The sequence below is a fragment of the Chelmon rostratus genome, chromosome 24 (genome assembly GCF_017976325.1).
Source record: "Chelmon rostratus isolate fCheRos1 chromosome 24, fCheRos1.pri, whole genome shotgun sequence".
NCBI lineage: Eukaryota > Metazoa > Chordata > Actinopteri > Chaetodontiformes > Chaetodontidae > Chelmon > Chelmon rostratus.
Window position 1 is genome coordinate 13,450,169 of NC_055681.1, and position 13,074 is coordinate 13,463,242.

A 13,074-nucleotide genomic window follows, 5' to 3' on the forward strand; every position below is an offset into this window, starting at 1 on the left:
GTGGTACTGAATCGAGGCTCTAAGGATAGAGGATGTCGTAGGCTGTACAGATTGTCACATGATTGTGATTATGATATTGGGCTATACTGTGATACTGGCTGTATTAGATTATATTGGTGACCCTCCTTCTCTATACATGGACACAGATCCCTACATTTTGTGCAATATTACATATTTTTCTACCTTTTTTGTATATTTTATTCTTCTGTGCTATAGTAGTAACACTATTTATTATTAGTTTTAATCCAAAAGCAGCATACATTGTTTTTTTTCCAGTTATTGGGGCAATACATATTTTTTCTACATATTTTTTATCTTTTTTTCTTTTATATAGTCAAAAATTTCTTCTTGCTTGTATAATATGTACATATATAGTCTATTTTTTTTATTTTGTATCTTGTTTTTTTGAATTTCTCTATCTCTGTTGCTGTTTTTCTTCCCACCGCTATAACATGCTGCTGTAATGCCCAAATTTCCCCGGCTGGGGATAAATAAAGTTTTATCTTATCTTAGATATTTAGCCTTTTTGCTCGATATGTTACTTAAACCATGAAGTGATTTATCAAAATTGTTAACACCAAATCAGTGGTCCCACTGCTGCTCACTACAGCTATATCTGTATACTTTCTGGCACAGGTACTGATGTGAAGGAGGCTGAGGTCATCTGTGTGTCCACTGGGACAAAGTGCATCAATGGTGAATACATGAGCGACAGAGGATTGGCCCTCAATGACTGCCATGCTGAGATTGTGGCTCGTCGGTCCCTCATCAGGTACCTGTACTCCCAGCTGGAGCATTTTCTCAGGTGAGTTCATTTCCCCTTATCATGCATCTCCTGTCCTTGCACCTGCCCGGTCTGCAAGCTTAACTACAGGTCCTTAAACGACCAAAATTTAAGTGGTTTTTGGTTTATCTTGAAATTTAATGTACATGTTCATTGCATTGTAGTTTATTGATTTTCTACCCATAAAGAGTTAAGACCTCACTATTCAAAAAATGACATTCACAAATCAGGAGGGAAGATTTATGACTTTAAAATGTCTTAAATCCACTTTTCTCATGCAAGATATGGTTGTTTCTCCCGTGTGTCGAATCTTGACCAGAGCTCACCCATTTTAAAGGCTGTTTACCAGCCAATCAGAAACCTTCCATAGCATTCTGCGTGGTGTGACGTCCCTTGATTTGACATTTGTGTCTCCAGTAACCACGAAGAGGAGCACCACAAATCCATCTTTGCCAGGTGTGACAACAGACAAGGCTTCAGACTGAAGGAAAACGTCCAGTTCCACCTGTACATCAGCACCTCCCCCTGTGGAGACGCCCGCATCTTCTCTCCTCATGAAGCTGGAGTGGAGGGTGAGCAGATGAGGAAAGGCTGTTCAATTTGGCCCTGAATGTGAATTTAACTATAAGGTCCTCAAAGCGTCTGCGCTTGCTTCTCCTCCTGCCTCAGATCAGGGAGATCGACACCCGAACAGAAAAGCCCGTGGACAGCTCCGCACTAAAATCGAGTCTGGTGAGGGGACCATCCCAGTCCGCTCCAGTAACACCATTCAGACGTGGGACGGGGTCCTTCAGGGTGAGAGGCTGCTCACCATGTCCTGCAGTGACAAGATCGCCAGGTTCGTCTTGCCCCAATCAAACACACGCTGTTACAGATGACAATTCACCGGTTTATAACGCATGTTATCGGGGCAGCAGCTTCAGTATCTCTGCACTGAACAAGATTCAGGCTAGATGTGAATGGGTGCCCCATTAATCAATTTAAAGAAAAGTACACTGTAGTGAACTGATTCTTAATGACCATCAGTTCCCCACAGCCACTCATTTTAACAGAACACTTAGACCCACCTTTTTTTCTCCTTTTTTTAATTATCATCCTTCCTGGATGTTTAGGAGGAGCTTGAGCCATTCTAGCCATTCACCTCCTTTTTTCCTGTTTGCACATGAGCGCTGTCGCTCCGAAATGATAAATCCTGTTTTATTCAAGACCAAACGGTGTGTTTTTACATGCATACACACAGCCTGTGCACCTTTAAAATATTTTTGTAGTGCAATGGAAATAAAACAGTGCAGTGAGCATACAGTGTCCAGCAGGAGTAACTGAATCAACATTACCTGTAATCTCGCTGTAGAACACACTGAAGTTTTCTCTTTGAAAATATTACCCGCGGCCCTGCAGACCCACTTGAGCTGTTGGAGGGTGTTTTTGAGCAGACCGGCAGGAATCCTGATGATTATGTGCATGCGTAAAGAGGGTGAATTATCTCGGCATCATGCTGCAATCACTCCACTTCTGTGTGCCAGCTGCAGTTCTCAGGTGTCATTAGGCCACCGGAGCTTTGATTAGGCTTCTCGACGAATCCCCGGGAGGCCGCTAACAGCTCGGGACTCCTCTGAGCTGGAATCTGATTTGTATTTTCAGGAGAATTAGTTGGAACAACAATGTTGATTTTTGCAGATTTGTATGTCTGCGCAGGCTCCCTCAGGTTCAGCGTTCTTCGCCTCGTCGTCTCTGTGGTTTCCAAAAAGACGACTAAAGGACCCAAATCCATAAATTTGTTGACAAATTGGATGATTATTTGCCTGATTGAACAAAATCGTTCGTCCTGCCCCCCCGTCAGGTGGAACGTGGTTGGATTCCAGGGCTCTCTGATGAGCTACTTCACCGAGCCCATCTACTTCTCCAGCATCATTCTGGGCAGCCTGTACCATGCCGACCACCTCTCCAGAGCCATGTACCAGAGGATTACTGAAATCGAGGACCTACCACAGTCCTTCAGCTTGAACAGACCACTGCTCAGCGGTAAGAAACAGACTGCACTTTCACAAACCACTGATTTCCACTGATCTGTCACCTGTTTTCCACACTGACAGCACAGATGTGAAAGTATGCCAGGGCATCTGTAGGGCCCCCAGAAGTCTGAAAATCAGCGTTCTCACTGGTCATGGCTTTTATGCAATATCAGGGAGGTGTGGGGATTGCATTTCAGGCAGGGGATGCTGTCTAAGTTAATTTCTAAACTGAAAGAGAAGTAATACATCATTCAATGCAATATCTATTTGCTATCAAAAATCCCTATTTGGGCTAAGTCTTTTTTATAAAATGGATATATTTTATTCTCTCCCGCCACGTTTTCATGTTCTACAGGAATAAGTAACGCAGAAGCTCGTCAGCCGGGAAAAGCACCCAACTTCAGCGTGAACTGGACGGTGGGAGACCAAGGCCTGGAGGTGATCAATGCCACCACAGGGAAAGATGACCTGGGCCGACCCTCCCGGCTGTGTAAACACGCTCTCTACAGCCGCTGGATGCGCCTGCACTGTAAGGTAACGAACTGAATGGACACTTCACCGGCAAAGGGGAACATAACAACGTGCTTTAGGTGAAATTGTTTTTGTCAATCTGGGGAAAAAAATGGAATTTATTAGTATATTGGAAAGACAGAAGTAGCATAAATGTAATTTAAACATACTTATCTGCCTCAGTTCATGTCAGTCCAGTCTCTGGACATGCATTAAGTCACGAGAACTGTGCAGTCACCTGAATGCTAACTATAATCTTCACAGAATCAATGAAAGTTAGTTCTTAGAAATACAGAAAAAGGCTCTGTTCAAACAGCAGGGAAGTGGCCCAAAACCAGCTTTTTGGCCTCATTTGTGACTCAGATCTGATTTTTCAACAGTGCCACTTTCATATGTGGTCTGAGATCAGATAGATAGAGATCAGGTCTCATTCTGGTCTGAGCTGAGTCTCCACACGCATGTCGGTAATTCGCTGGCTTCCAGCAAATCCAGCATTCATGACTTTTCCAACTGAGACCACTTTGTCACCTCTCTAACATCTGTCCCCGTAGCTGTCCTCCACCCTGCGGATCAGAACCATGAGGCCCAGCAGCTACCACGAGGCCAAGCAGGCGGCGGTGGAGTACCACAGCTCCAAGCAGACGCTGTTCAGAGCCTTCCACAAAGCCGGACTGGGCGCCTGGGTGAAGAAGCCCATAGAGCAGGACCAGTTTGCACTCACCACCTGAGTTAGCGCTGGGCTGCTGCTGCTGCTGGTGGTGGTCTTTGACAAAAAACATGTCAGACTGCTTGCTTTACTCTCTGAAACAGTTATGGACAGCTGGTGGAATAATTTCCCTCCAGATCGTCATGGACTGGACTGTGCATCACTGAAGAAAGAGGATGTCAGAACCCACGGATTTAACATTCCTCCTGCATTTTTATAGTCGTGCCACTTCCTCTCAGCCAGCACTTCACAAAAATAAAAAAAAGATTCAGTCAGTTATGCAACTTTATACCAAGGACAAATGTAAAAAGAGACTTTGGGAATAGAAACTTGTAAACAGCACTGTTCGTTTAAAAGACACTTGTTTATGTAAGAGTAGTGATATATTCATTTTGCATGAATAGTTATACCAAATTCATAGGACGTCTGCGGTCAAACGTTTGTTAACATGTTCAGTATTGTGATCTCAGATTATCAGTGTTGTGAAAACTCAAGAATGTCCTCCCGCAGTTTGGAAAAACTGCTTCATCGCGGCTCTTTGGCTGCAAATTTGAGGCCACAATGATATTTTATTTTAAGCTACGCACACTCCGATGTCTAAAATGACAAGTCAGTATGACACGATAAGATAGTCACCCACAGCTGCACCCTCCTTTTCAAAGACATGAGGTAGAGGGAGGGTCAACACAGTAAGTGTGGCGGACCTCCCTCTGATGTTCTTCTTCAGAAGAAAAAAAAAGGCGATTGTCGGATATCTACCAAACATTTGCTAACATAAGCCAACAGTGGCATCAGCAGCAGTAAAGTGCATTGATTCGCTCAGCAGTTTGTTTTATTTCTTATGGATTCAGAGCTAAAGCATCTGTTTGGGACTAAAATGTTCACATGCACATGTGTACCAGTTTTATTTTTTATTATTATTTTATTCAATATCGTGATTTTGAAGGGGAAATGCAGGCGCAAACTTGGAAAAAGGTCAAAATCTTCTTATTATGCTGCGGATTCATTTTATTTTGATCCAGACGGTTACACCTTCAGAACAGCAGTCACTGTTCCTAAACAGCCTTCTGGGTTTATTAAAGATTGCAAAACTCAGTTGTGAATTGGACTTCAGCACTCAGCCATGGTGGTTTGTCCGGATTGATGCTGCATTCAGTCCGGTTTGCCTTTCAAAGCAGAAGAATTGCTGACTGTCAGATGTCCGAATCTGTCTCCTCGTACCCTTTAATCCCTGCATTTCCTGTTCGGTGAGCAACACTTCCAGGAAAGTTGAGCATCACTAGCTTTGTTCACATTTGGCCAAACAAGGGAAACACTCCAAAGGTTGAACGTCTCTCCTGATGTGAACCCTGTTGCACTCGGTCAGAGGAACAACCCTTATGCAAAGAACCTCCACAAGCGTTTCAGAGTTTGTGAATCTGCCCTGTAGTGATAGTCCACGCAGTAACTGCAGCAAACCCGGACCCTGCTGGTGTTGTCGGTGTTCACACTTCAGTTCCTGTTACCGCCAGTCACCAAAGATGATGTCAGCATCTGTCAGACTTTTCAGACGCCTCGTTTCCAGTGTTGTTTTTCACGCGTCCAAATGTTTGTTTTTCTGACTGTGTTCTGCCTCTGAACCTTGTATCTTGAACCCTTGTGACGACGTGTGAAGTGGTGTTTTACGTGTGACGTCTTACTCTCTCAAACCAAACAAGACAGGATCCCAGATCACCTTATTCCTCTATAGCAAATGTACATTTCCACTTTCAGACGGTTTTTGATTTTTACTCTCATTTTGCCGTGAACGTCCTCTGGATGTAAACCTGCAGCCTCAAACACACACAGGGCATATTTAACTTATTTACTTTTACTGTGGGTTGAGCTCTTATATTTTGAAAGTCCCGCCTTCTGCTCCTGTTTAATTGCTGAAAGTATGTCTTAACTTCGAGCATGTGCAAACCTGTTCCTGTCTCGGCATACCTGACCCCAGGCTCGGCCCTCAGGGTTTTTGGAGGTGCCGGCCAATTATGTCTCCCCAGGATATGCACTTTTTAAAAAGGGAAAAACTATGACTTTGAGGTAAAGCAAAAGCGAATGAATGAATGGGATGAGATGGTCCACCGTGTGTCGATCCTCCCTGTCCATTTGTTGCCGGTTGCTGAGCCTCTGCAGTTCTGATTGGTTCATGCACTACGTTATTTGCCCCATAAAATATAGCAAGACTGAGGGGCCTAATGCATGAGCTCTATCTGTAAAGCATGAAAACTATAAATATAAAATATGTAGAATTGAGTCAAGTCACTGAGCTAGAAATTTAATAAAATGCTATTACAGTCGTTTTGTACGCTTGTCTTTGCTTTTAAATAAGGATTGTGGCTGTAGAGCTTTGAAATGAATGTTAAAGGAATCCTGTTGGATCTTCTTCGTATTGATTTTTCACCCCCTGCACGCTTGAAACACATCTCTGCAAAGTTGGAAGCTTGGCTTGCAGCTGTAGACGTCTTGAACAGCTGCTAAAATATCAAAGACGTGTCAAAACGCATCAAAATGTCACAGAAAGTTCAAACCACCGCTCGGCTTCGAGTATTACTGACCTTGGAAAGGTATTTTGTTCAAACAATTCCAGACTCAAGTCCACTTACCAGGTATCTCACAGTCTTCATCAAAACAGAAAGAGAGGTGTACAGCGCCTGTTCTTTGCAAAAAAGTCTGTTATTGGTGCACAAGAAATATGAAAAAATGTATATAATATGTACATATTGTTATTGTTACTTTGTATGCAACAGCTTTAGTGCTGCTCCATTTGCAAACCTTTCATGACAGTTTAATGTGAAAATGATGGTCTTGAGTAACATCTAGTCAATGCTGCACTGCTTTTGTTGTTGTTGACATAAGGCCAGGCAGCCGCAGTCTATCTGCTGCCATCTAAAGCTGTCCCGACCGCCATCTCCACATGGGCTTTTAGAGGCCTATTACTTGGTGTCATATCAGCCACCGGCACCTGTGCAACATGAGAGAACCAGATAATCTCACTGTGGATTACCTGTTCTCTCTGCATCACCAGAGGACAGGCAGCCCTCCCTGCAAAAAGACAGACCTGTCTACAGTGACAGTTTTTTTTTTTCCTGCAAGAACCTCCGGCTCCATCCCCCTTCGTGGTCCACGGACAAGGAAAAAAGTTAAGACGTTGATTTCCGGGCCGTGGGATTTGAGCTGATAGAGTGTGGCTGAAAATGAGAGAAAAAGAGAAGTCAAACAGCTTCAAGGTGAAGTGGGATTAGTGAAAACAGCTCTTCATACTTCTCCACCTTCCCCCAATTTATCTGCAAATTATGTTCCCCGGCTAAGACTCTGACAGGGGCAGAGTAAAACGGACCTCGTCCTCAACGAATTTAAGTCCTCCCTTCAACCACTTTTGTATTACTCGGATAGTAATTCTGCGCTTTACATCAACCCTGTGTCACTTCTGTCTCCTGCTCTGAGGTGACGGCTCCGCTTTCTTTTTTCATATAAAGTGCGGACATAAAAATTATTCAAGCAACAGTAAAACTTACATAAAAGCTTAAAATATGAGAAGTGAGCCAAGACTCTGGACTGAGCAGCTATTCAGTGAGCTTTTTGGTAAAATCTAGTAATAGTCTACCAAAAACCATTCACATCAGGCTGTAAACGTGCTTCTCAAACCTCTCCTGCAGCATTTCTTCTTTGCACAGCCCTCTACAAACCTTCCACAGCCATCTGTCAAATCTACAGGTGGTGAGTATTTCATGTATGTACAGCACCAGCAGCAGCGGTGTTGCTGGAACTCCAACACTACTGCTGGCCGACCAACTTATTGTCAAGTATCGTTGCCTGAAAATACATTTCAGCAGGTGAGCGAGTGAAAATCTGACTTCATTCCTGTGAGATAAATGATTCCTCCCCTGAGGAAGCAGATCTGGAGCAGAGCCTGAGTGTCCCGTCCCCCTCCATCAAACGCTCCGGCTCGGTGGCAGAAGTTGTCCATCCATTAGGACACCTCCTCGTTTGTCACGGCTCGTTCCCCCTGCAATCAAACCCCATTAGCCACTTAATGGGCCTCCGCATGAACTTAATGTACGTACAGTACGGCAGCGCTCAGCAGATGGTCGGGAAAACTCTCCAGCCACAGTTTCTCCTTTCTCTGAGGTGTGGAACTGCAGCGGCTTTGTAAACACACACCAACCAATCTGGCTTTTACAGCAACAGCATGTCACACATTGATTTTTTTTTCAACCTTTACCTTTATGCCTTGAATTTTTTCCTTTTATGAACTCAGCACATGCAGCTTTTGTGAAACAAAAGCCAAAACAAATAATTTAGTAAAAATAATCAAACAATCACAATTAAAACACACACAATTTTATTTAGCTGTTTCTTCTTCTAACAATGTCGCCAGCAGGGGGCGACATTGGTTCCAAAAAGAAGTCCAGTTCTATGTAGGCTTTTGAGAAAATGACTCTACTTCTCACTTGATTTATTACCTCAGTAAACGTTTTCCTAATGACCTTATGGTCACATTTGCTATTTACAGTCTTCTCCAATACAGTACAATGTTCATTTAGTACATTTTGGTTCCATTTAGAGTAAAACAGACGATAAAGCAGGGTTTGATTTAGGGCATGGCTACCTTCTGAGTGACTCGTGTGCTCAGGCTCTCTGTCAAATCCAATCAGGGTATTAATGCGTATCTTCCCCAGCTCCACCCTCTTGGTCACTTTTGGCTCCAAAAACTCCAGGCTTCAGAACAGCAATCCACAAACCAATGGGTGACGTCACCATAGCCCACGCCACTATTTATACTATTCAGGCTGTGGTTTTAGCCCAGGCTCAGGCCAGACCATTTACCATTTACAATTCTCATATGCTGTGTCATCACCAAAGGTGACCAATCAGCTGTGTAGATTTCGATTATGTTGGAGTTTTATGAAAATTGATGGCTAACAGAAAAAGTTCCCAGTTTTCGGAGTTGCAATGTTTGAAACGTTTCACCGTCTCTATACTATATGGAGCTTTGGTCACACGGCAACAAGTGGTCCTGCAGCACTTAATAGTTCCAGCATGTTACGTTTCTTTTTTTTTTGCACGGATCAAACAAAGACGGTGTCGCACGTTAAAGAGTGAGCTTTAAAAGGCGTGGGCCAGCTGTGCTAAGCTAGGCTAACCATGACTCCAGCTTTGTGGACCACTCTAACTTTTGACGTCTCTTTGGTCAGCGCCTGCTCACAGGGGCCGGCTGCGGGCTACACGATCTGACAGTGAAGGAGGGAGAGCAGGTATCTGCGCTCAGCCGGTGACAATTAAAGCGTGAAACCTGCTGCGACGGCAATGAGAAATCCCTGGAATCAAATTTGGCACGCAGGCGGTTAGCCTCATTAACACCGAGGGACGCCTCATTGGTGTGAGCCCTGTTAGAGCCGTGGCCACTGATCTGTTTGCCTTGAGTCGCCGTCCTGTAACCAATCCGTCACTCCCCCGTGGAACGGATGATTTTTTATTTTTCTCAAATCAATCCCTCTAATTCCTTCCTTTTGGCTTCAGCGGTGTTGGCTGTTTGGTTGATTTCCTCTCCCGTGCCGCATGGAGCAAACTTTGTGAATGACGTTATCATTGGAGTCAGATTCCCTCACCTGCTTGTAAACACAGGCGGCACAAACAGCTCTATTTTCAGGTGATTTTATTCCACAATCCTCCTCATGCTGAGCGGCTGTTTCGCCTGGCTGGGTTTCATCCGCTAACGGCACAACACAAGGTAGCGTGAGGCATGTGTCTTGTGCTTTGTGCTCTCAAGATGAGCTCATTATGCCTCCTATCAACATTTCTTGATGTAGTTTGCCAGTATGATTATCTTTGAAGTTAATTATGGGAATGCGTTCCTGTAAAGGGCTACAGTAAATAGCTTTACTGCTTTAAATTTAATGTTAATTCCCATGTGTTCAAGCACATGTTGTCCTTTCTCTTTGCATACCACAAGCACACACAGATGCAGCCTCCCGCTAGCAGCATGCATGTCTGTCTGCTGCACTTCCTGAAGTAAATTCAGTGACCTGAAGATCCTCTCTCATGCTCCAGAGCTTGGCTGGACTGATCTCTATATCTGCTGAGTCGAACCAATCACGTTTTCCAAAAGCGCCGGTGTGGATGTAGGTATATTTGTGACCAAGCTACACTGCAATTTATCTTTAACACACACTAAATTCAAGAGTTTTGCCTTGTTTGGACCTTTGGAGAAAGTTAAAACATTTTACAGCTTTATTCCAAAAACTCATTTCCCATGAACTGTAAACAATAATAATTCTAAAATAGAAAATAAAACCATACTCTTGGCATGTCTGATCAATTAGTTGTACAAGATTAAATTCATGTTCCCATATTCATCCTGTGCTGTATCAATCTATAGTACATGAAACTGCAGCATATCCATTATAGAGCCTTGGGCTCATTATACGAGAGTCAATAAACAGCTTTTAAAGAGCTGGAAAATGATTTTTCAGTCAGCCAATGACTAATAATCAATAAAAATTAGTATCTAAGCACTCCATTTGGAAACAAATGGTTATGAGTTGGAGCATCGAATGAGCTCAGTGGTCCAGGCAGCACTGTGGTGATGTAATCGCCCGCCATAAATCATACAGCTCAGGTCAATGGGACCCTCGACTCCGTTCAAGGCCTAAATTTCCATTTTAATTTTCTGCTCAGTGGAGTTGATGTATGTGGGGACACAGTGAGTAGCCAGGCTCTTCGCTCCCTTCTCGTCATTATTAAATGACGACCTTTCCCTTCCGGATCTGCGGGAAAAACTAGACTCTCTCGCATGAGACAGGCAGGTGTGTGTACTGTAGTGACGCCAGCCGTTTCCCAGCGCCGTGAGGAGAAATGTCAGGTTTGGAACTCATTTCAGATGCTGTGGCTTCAAGATTTACTCATTTTGGTTTGGAAAGCCCTTTTATGTGTTTACCTGTTCAGTGCTTGTGCATCTCGAGGGTTTTACCTCCAGATGACAACTTAAAGGACCATTACCAATGGTTGTAACTACAACGTGAGTGAACAGGAAAACACTTGGAGAAAGATGTTTTTTTTAACATTCACAGTATGCAAAGTTGTGAAATAAATGATCCATTACTGCGTCGAGTTGGGCTACGAGAAGACACGGCTGTCTATGAATGAAAACTGCTTCTCCGAAGTGAGCAGTAAATTGAGATTTCGGACAGTTATGAATCAGCTTCATTCTGCATCGTGTCTATCTACAAAATTCTGCATTCGTTCCATTGTGAGATTGCTAATAAAGTCCCACGATCAGAATTGAAAAGCGTGCCGACTCCTCCCAGGGCTAGCCGGTGGACTTCTGGCGGGGGAGCTAACGGCTAGCACAGCCAGGAACACGCTAGGACGTAATGCGATCACTTCACAATAGTTGTCCGAACTAGCTTGCTTGCTAAGTGTCAGCAAGCTCATTAGCTGGGCCGCTATCGGGATGAAAAGTACACCAGGTTACATTTGAAAGATGCATCTGCACCGTTGGCGCACAACCAGTAGAAAGTAGATGGCGCAACGAGCTACAATAGTTTCATGGGTTGCTATTGGCTGATGGTGTACATTTGTCTGGCACAAAAGTCAAACAGCTTATCCTATCTAAAGAATCCCATTATAATCAACACCGTAGTAATCACTTGTGGTTGTCCTCCATGGCTGAAGGGACCAGTCCTAGAACTTGATTGCAGGGTGGGCTTGGATGCATGGCGCTGGTGGTCAAGACGGGCCGCCTTTGTGGAAATCCTTTCATATCTTTCTTGTCGTTTGCAGCCTGTCAGAGGTCAGCTTCATGAGGTGCGGCACCTGCAAGGTCTCTGACGCCTTAAGCTCGTCCTTGTGCCTCTTTCCCTGACCTCCAGGTGCCCGCTGGCCTGCTTGTCACCGGGAGTTGAACACGTGTTTGAGTAGACACGAGTTAGACTTTCTTCCACGCGTTTGCGTTTAAATGCATATTTCTGACCTTTCCGTTCAGCGAGCTCAGGTTCAAGATAAAGCAGCGACATCTGCATGCGATCTCATTGACAATAGAGCAGCAGACATCCGTGACAACGCCAAACGCTACATCTCCAGATCCATGAGTGCGCTGGGACACATGATGCTGAGATGAAACTGGAAAACATACACCCATTCCAGCCGTCCACACCTGCTGAGAGGGACCGCCTGTCTGAGGATACAGTGCTTCACAAGCATGTATGGCTGATCTGAGCAGATGTTGCATTCATTTGCATATTAATGTGGAGAAAATTAATGAAATGTCTGCGGCTCTCAAAGTTCAGTCAGTGTTATTATAAACATGAAAACAAGCATGTTTGTGTTCAAATGTGCGCTAATTAATGCATCACTCAGCTCAGCAAATGACTTAATTAGCATGTTTTGTTTAACAGATTATGCAGAACAAAAGGCAGTTCAAGTCTCTTTTGTTTAAAATATGGGTGTCTAATTGGTGTTGGAGCCCTGGGGTGACTGCTTGATGTCATCTGATATTATTATTTCGACACTGCATGCGTTCCTGCAGCCTCAGGATGCGGCACCTTTAATCTCTCTGTTTATCTGTTTTTCCTTCTTTTTGTAATTGTCTGTGTTGGAACTTGGTGTTATCTGTATTTCCTCATTTCAGACTAGTCAGTCATTTCAACACATTTGATATTTTTTTGAAGGAGTGTTGCACTGTGAAGAAGTGCTGAGACATTACTGCCATCTTGTGGTTAATCATGTTTGGTGCAGCAAGAGTGTTCCTGGGACCTGCTGTCGGCCTTATTAATACACAGAGAGGAAACATTGATTTTCACTGAGTGCATACTTTTTCAATCCAAAATTAATGTGCTTTTCTGTCAGTATTGCAGTGGAGGTGAGGGAGGTTTAATGTGCTACCTGTAGACAGATGGATAGATACTTTATGTAAAATTTGAATGTGACAGCAGCAGTCTATGAACAACCCATGTGGCACAAACAATAGAGCAAAAAGAAATGTCAAACACAAGTATGAACATAAAAGTAAAGACGGATGCATGATTAATTCGCATTCTCCT

The 13,074-nt window shown here is 43.8% G+C and overlaps 1 protein-coding gene across 1 annotated transcript in view; it reads left to right on the top strand.

Annotated features, from left to right (window-relative positions):
* LOC121627266 (double-stranded RNA-specific editase 1-like) overlaps positions 1 to 6,295 on the top strand; it is a 57,811-nt gene extending 51,516 nt beyond the window's left edge. The window contains exons 6-11 of the mRNA XM_041966083.1: positions 637 to 805; positions 1,202 to 1,356; positions 1,454 to 1,622; positions 2,625 to 2,806; positions 3,152 to 3,330; positions 3,858 to 6,295. Of these exons, the coding sequence (XP_041822017.1) occupies positions 637 to 805; positions 1,202 to 1,356; positions 1,454 to 1,622; positions 2,625 to 2,806; positions 3,152 to 3,330; positions 3,858 to 4,034 (1,031 nt within the window). The 3' untranslated portion in view covers positions 4,035 to 6,295. The remainder of the gene's footprint in view (positions 1 to 636; positions 806 to 1,201; positions 1,357 to 1,453; positions 1,623 to 2,624; positions 2,807 to 3,151; positions 3,331 to 3,857) is intronic.
* Positions 6,296 to 13,074: the final 6,779 nt, after the last annotated feature.